At 35.6% G+C, this 4,514-nt stretch overlaps 1 protein-coding gene across 1 annotated transcript; it reads left to right on the top strand.

Annotated features, from left to right (window-relative positions):
- The first annotated feature begins 341 nt into the window (after positions 1–341).
- On the top strand, positions 342–1,364 carry LOC111511869 (mannose-P-dolichol utilization defect 1 protein homolog). The gene is made up of 2 exons (XM_023167918.2): positions 342–618; positions 675–1,364. Exons 1-2 carry the CDS (start codon positions 510–512, stop codon positions 1,304–1,306), a joined length of 741 nt encoding a protein of 246 aa, XP_023023686.1. The 5' UTR covers positions 342–509; the 3' UTR covers positions 1,307–1,364.
- Positions 1,365–4,514: the final 3,150 nt, after the last annotated feature.

The raw sequence follows: 4,514 nt of genomic DNA, 5'->3' as shown, positions 1-4,514 counted from the left end.
GACTGGGACATCTGGGACAGCACTGTCGGGAACATGAGAACTAGAAGTATTTGCAACCACCTCAGAGGACGAAATGGATCTATGAGATTTAGTGATGTTGTCATTGACAAATGACAGTGAATTGAATTTTCCCAAACATTGTCACATTAGCGATATATTCTACATGAAAGCAACAAATACAATCTTTATAGAGATAAATTACTCCAGGATATGAATAGTTGTCAGTCTGTCAGTAATATCCCCAGCTTATCTACCTAATGGTGCTGTTGTCTCTAGATACTGTTATCAAAAATATAGTTTCATGTACTAATTCTTTAAAAGAGACAGCTTATGCTTCTATACGTACTTAATGTGTGTCTATACTGTGCTTGTGCTTATATAGTGTACTTTGAATTTTGAATCTTTGGTTGGGTTTTGTCGACGTACACTGTATACGATAGTACATAGTACATACATTACAGTATTAGACTGTTATTGTTGATTATGACATTTTTGTGTTAGAAGAAATCATGAACCATTCTACATCATCTATGTTCGACCTTTTTAGGAAGGCAGCACTTTTAATATTCACTCCTGGATGTTTTGATAATTATTTTATTGAGTTCAATTATTTAGATGGTGAGTGTGGAGAGCCCCTACTCAATCATAATTTATTACATTCTCTTTTATTTCAGGACCATGTTTTAGTTCTACTTTAAGCAAATGCCTGGGCTTAGGAATAATTTTGGGGTCTATAACCGTGAAACTGCCTCAAATTTTGAAAATAATCAAAAACAGAAGTGGTGAAGGCATAAATTTGTACAGTGTTTCTCTCGACTTGACGGCCATCACAATCTACATGTCTTATAGTTTCATCAAAGGATTTCCGTTCAGCTCTTGGGGAGATGCAGGCTTCCTAGCAATCCAGACAGTTGCAATTGGAGTTTTAGTTTTACTTTATGGAAATTCAGTTGCTCTGTCCTTGTTATACCTGACTGGATACCTGATTATTTGCTTTACTATGATGTCTGGTCTCACACCTATACATATTCTGTGGACTCTGCAGACATGCAATATTCCAATTGTTGTAGCCGGTAAACTTGTACAGGCATGGACTAATTACAAAAATGGCCATACAGGTCAGCTGTCTGGAATTACCCTATTTATGTTATTTGCTGGGTCGGCTGCTAGGATATTCACATCAATTCAAGAAACTGGTGATAGTGTGGTGATTCTAACGTATATTGCATCCACATTGTCCAATGGTGTCTTAGTTTTCCAATTACTGTATTACTGGAATGCGGATATTAAGAAGAAGACTGAGTGAAATGTACCTAGTGTACATTCCATTTTTAATCGGGTAATAAATGGTAGAAACCAAGAAACCTCCATGTTTTTGATTTTTGCAAGAGGTTGGTCGAGCTGATTTCAAAACACTTATACAATCTTTATACTTTCATTTCACTATTATATAAAAGTAAGTTAAAATGTTTCTAGATATTACAAAAGTACTCATTTGAAAATGGAGAATATCTAAAATAATGCCTTTCTATAATCGATTTTAAATTCTTAGAAATCTGCATGTCGATTCCTTATATTTTTTAAGGTGGTTTTGTAGTAAGTTAACAGTTGAAAAAAAAAAGATGAAAAATGATTATTTCATTTGTATATTACTTCAGCTTGTTAATTACAAATTGAATCTGGATTAATTATATCTTTAGAAAAATGTTTCTGAGAATATAAGGCTTTGTTGAATGAAACTAATTTTTTGTTGAAAAAAACATTTTTTTTACTTTATTGGCTATTTTGTATCCCTCACAATCTTTATATGGGTATTCTCAACTTCATTTGGTAAGCATCCATTGTAATTTAACTTTTTGCACCCGGAAGGTTGTGCAGTGTAAGTCATCAACATTTCAAGATTCATTTTTATACTATTATTTTGTTATTGTTTCAGAATGACCTTCAAGTTATTATCAATAAGATTTTATTATTATTCTGATAAAAATGGTTGTGATGATCTTAAAAATATTCTCTTCATAATTCTTGTTTTAAACTTGCGAGAGGTAACCGTCCACCATATAGTTTTTTAAATTATCTTTTGATATTGCTTATTAATTAGAGTACTTCTTTAAATATCAATTATAAATTCAGTAAAGAAGGTAGAAACTAGAAAGGATTTTTGAATAACCATACTTGTAACATCAGTAGCTGAAAGAACTATCTTGGAGTTTAACCCAAATGTTATCACATACTTATTCTGGTCTTGGAGCTGGGAGGCTTAGATTACTTTGCCAGAATGGACCTCCTTTATGGACCATGAAGTAACCAAAAAATCTGACCCTACTAAATCTACAGAGGAAATGGATGTTGATTAAACAACTCCAACTATCCTCCTTATAATATCCTGTCAAGGGCAAGAGCTTTTCAGTTCTTCAAGGGTGGAATCTGTTAACAAATCTGCAAGATTGGTGCAGCAGGATGCAACTTATCACCTCCTCAAGAACAGAGTATTGTAGGAATATGCCTTGCAATACATTCTTGAGCAGAAAAGCAGAACCTGCATCAGGGGAGAACACAAATCAGAGGTAAAAAAAGTTCTATTTGACTGACTCTAATGTGTTGTGACGTATAGGAATCACACTTTAAAAGGTAAAACCTCGTTAGTCCTTAGCTCGCACAAGTTTCGACTTCTGAGGGTTGTCGTTCGTAGGGGTGCGACAGCTGGTTAATGAAAAAAACATATTTTAACATATTTTTTAACATAGCTGATATACAAATGGTCACATATATGGTAGGTTGCTGTAAACATCAAGGTGAGAATCTTGCACCTTGAACAAATAACTTCATTATTGACCAATCAACTCTGGAATCTCTTCAGTATGGCTATAGCAGAGGATATCCCGGAAGATGGTCCACAGGTGTTTTGAGTACTGTGCATTCTGACCTAGATGACTACAGATTTACTAAGGATCAGGATTGTATCTCCTGGCTGATGGTTGCAGTAAGTATCCTGCAGATATGAAAGGGCATCTTCCTGAATTGTGTCAAAGTAAGGCTTCTTTCTAAACCACGCATTTGTGGTGCTTACGTATCTGACGAAGGTAGTTCTGGGCTGACTACCGATCAAGTTTTCACTGAGAGAAAACTACATTGAATATTAGTTGACAGTGATATCAGTATTATAGTGTATCACTTATCATCAACAAGTATTCAAAACTGTAAATACTGTCATATAGTGCAAGTTCTCATTTGATAATAATGTGTTTGAAGCATTTTTTCATTTCCAACTCTGTTTTTATCAAAGCTTGTCACAATGGGTGCTCACACTGTGTTTCCAAACAATTGTTTGTTTAATCTTTATTGAATTCTCTAAAAATGTCGACTACTACAAAATTTCTGTCAGGTTGAGTTTTGAGTAAGGATTCATTTAAAAAGATATGAAAAACTATTTTTAAAATACTTATCTATTATAATATGCCTATTTTGTTCGATTACATGAAATGCCTATTATTTTGTAGGTGCACATTGCATTCTGATAGTTGACAACAATTTTAATGAATGCTGCTTATTATCTATATAACGAAACTTTAATGGTCAATTAACCCGAAGATAATTTTCGAATGCGTAATGCAAAATATTTAAATATTTATTTTATGATCGCCATCTTCCAGTAAACATCCATACTTATAGAAAGTAAGAAAATCAACAAATCATTTGTTTTCTGCCTTCCATTAGTTTCGACATTGAACAGAAGATGTCGCTAGATTCATTATACATCAGAAAAAAATCATATACATATTTTGGGGTACTATATATTTTGAATTTAAGACTGTGTCTGTCTCTAAGACTCAGACGATAACCATGGGAAGATTACTATCTTCTCCGGCCAGAAAAGTGAGAATCTCTGGAAGGGAGATTGACTGGCAAGCGCGGGTAAAGTACCTCGGCCTTTTGATAGACCGTAGGCTCACTTGGAACCCGCACATTACGCTCGTCAAATCTAAGATCGAGGGTCGGATAGCCAGTCTGTACCCTCTGATCAATAGAAAATCAAAGATGAGTTTAAAAAAACAAAATCACGATCTAAAACACGATGTTCAAGCCTGTCATCATGTACGCTTCAGGCGTCTGGGGACAAGCGGCTCCGTCCAACATTTCCATTTTGGAAAGGTTGCAAAATAAGATAATGAGGATGATTGTGAATGCTCCTTGGTTCGTGCGGAATGAAGCCATCCGCAGAGATTTGCAGCTGCCTTCCATTCGGCAGTCCATTCAGTCGAGGAACGAGAGAGTTTTCGAAAAAACGGAAACTCATGGAAACCCGTTAGTTAGGGAAGCCACAGATTATGCTGTAGACGACCCCTCTCGATATAGAAGGCCCCGACACTCTGTTGAATGAGGCCCTCATGTCCCCCGTTAACGGATGAATAACTTTTTTATTCATCCCACCCCAGCCAGGTAGGGGTATCCCGTGAAGGGCGGCACTGATGTCTAAGGACTTCATGCCGTCACCTATTCAGTCATGAACCCAT

Source organism: Leptinotarsa decemlineata, unplaced genomic scaffold, assembly GCF_025532065.1.
Source record: "Leptinotarsa decemlineata unplaced genomic scaffold, Ldec_3_MD MMD2_tig00000008_RagTag_RagTag, whole genome shotgun sequence".
NCBI lineage: Eukaryota > Metazoa > Arthropoda > Insecta > Coleoptera > Chrysomelidae > Leptinotarsa > Leptinotarsa decemlineata.
This window is presented reverse-complemented; position numbering and strand designations above follow the sequence as displayed.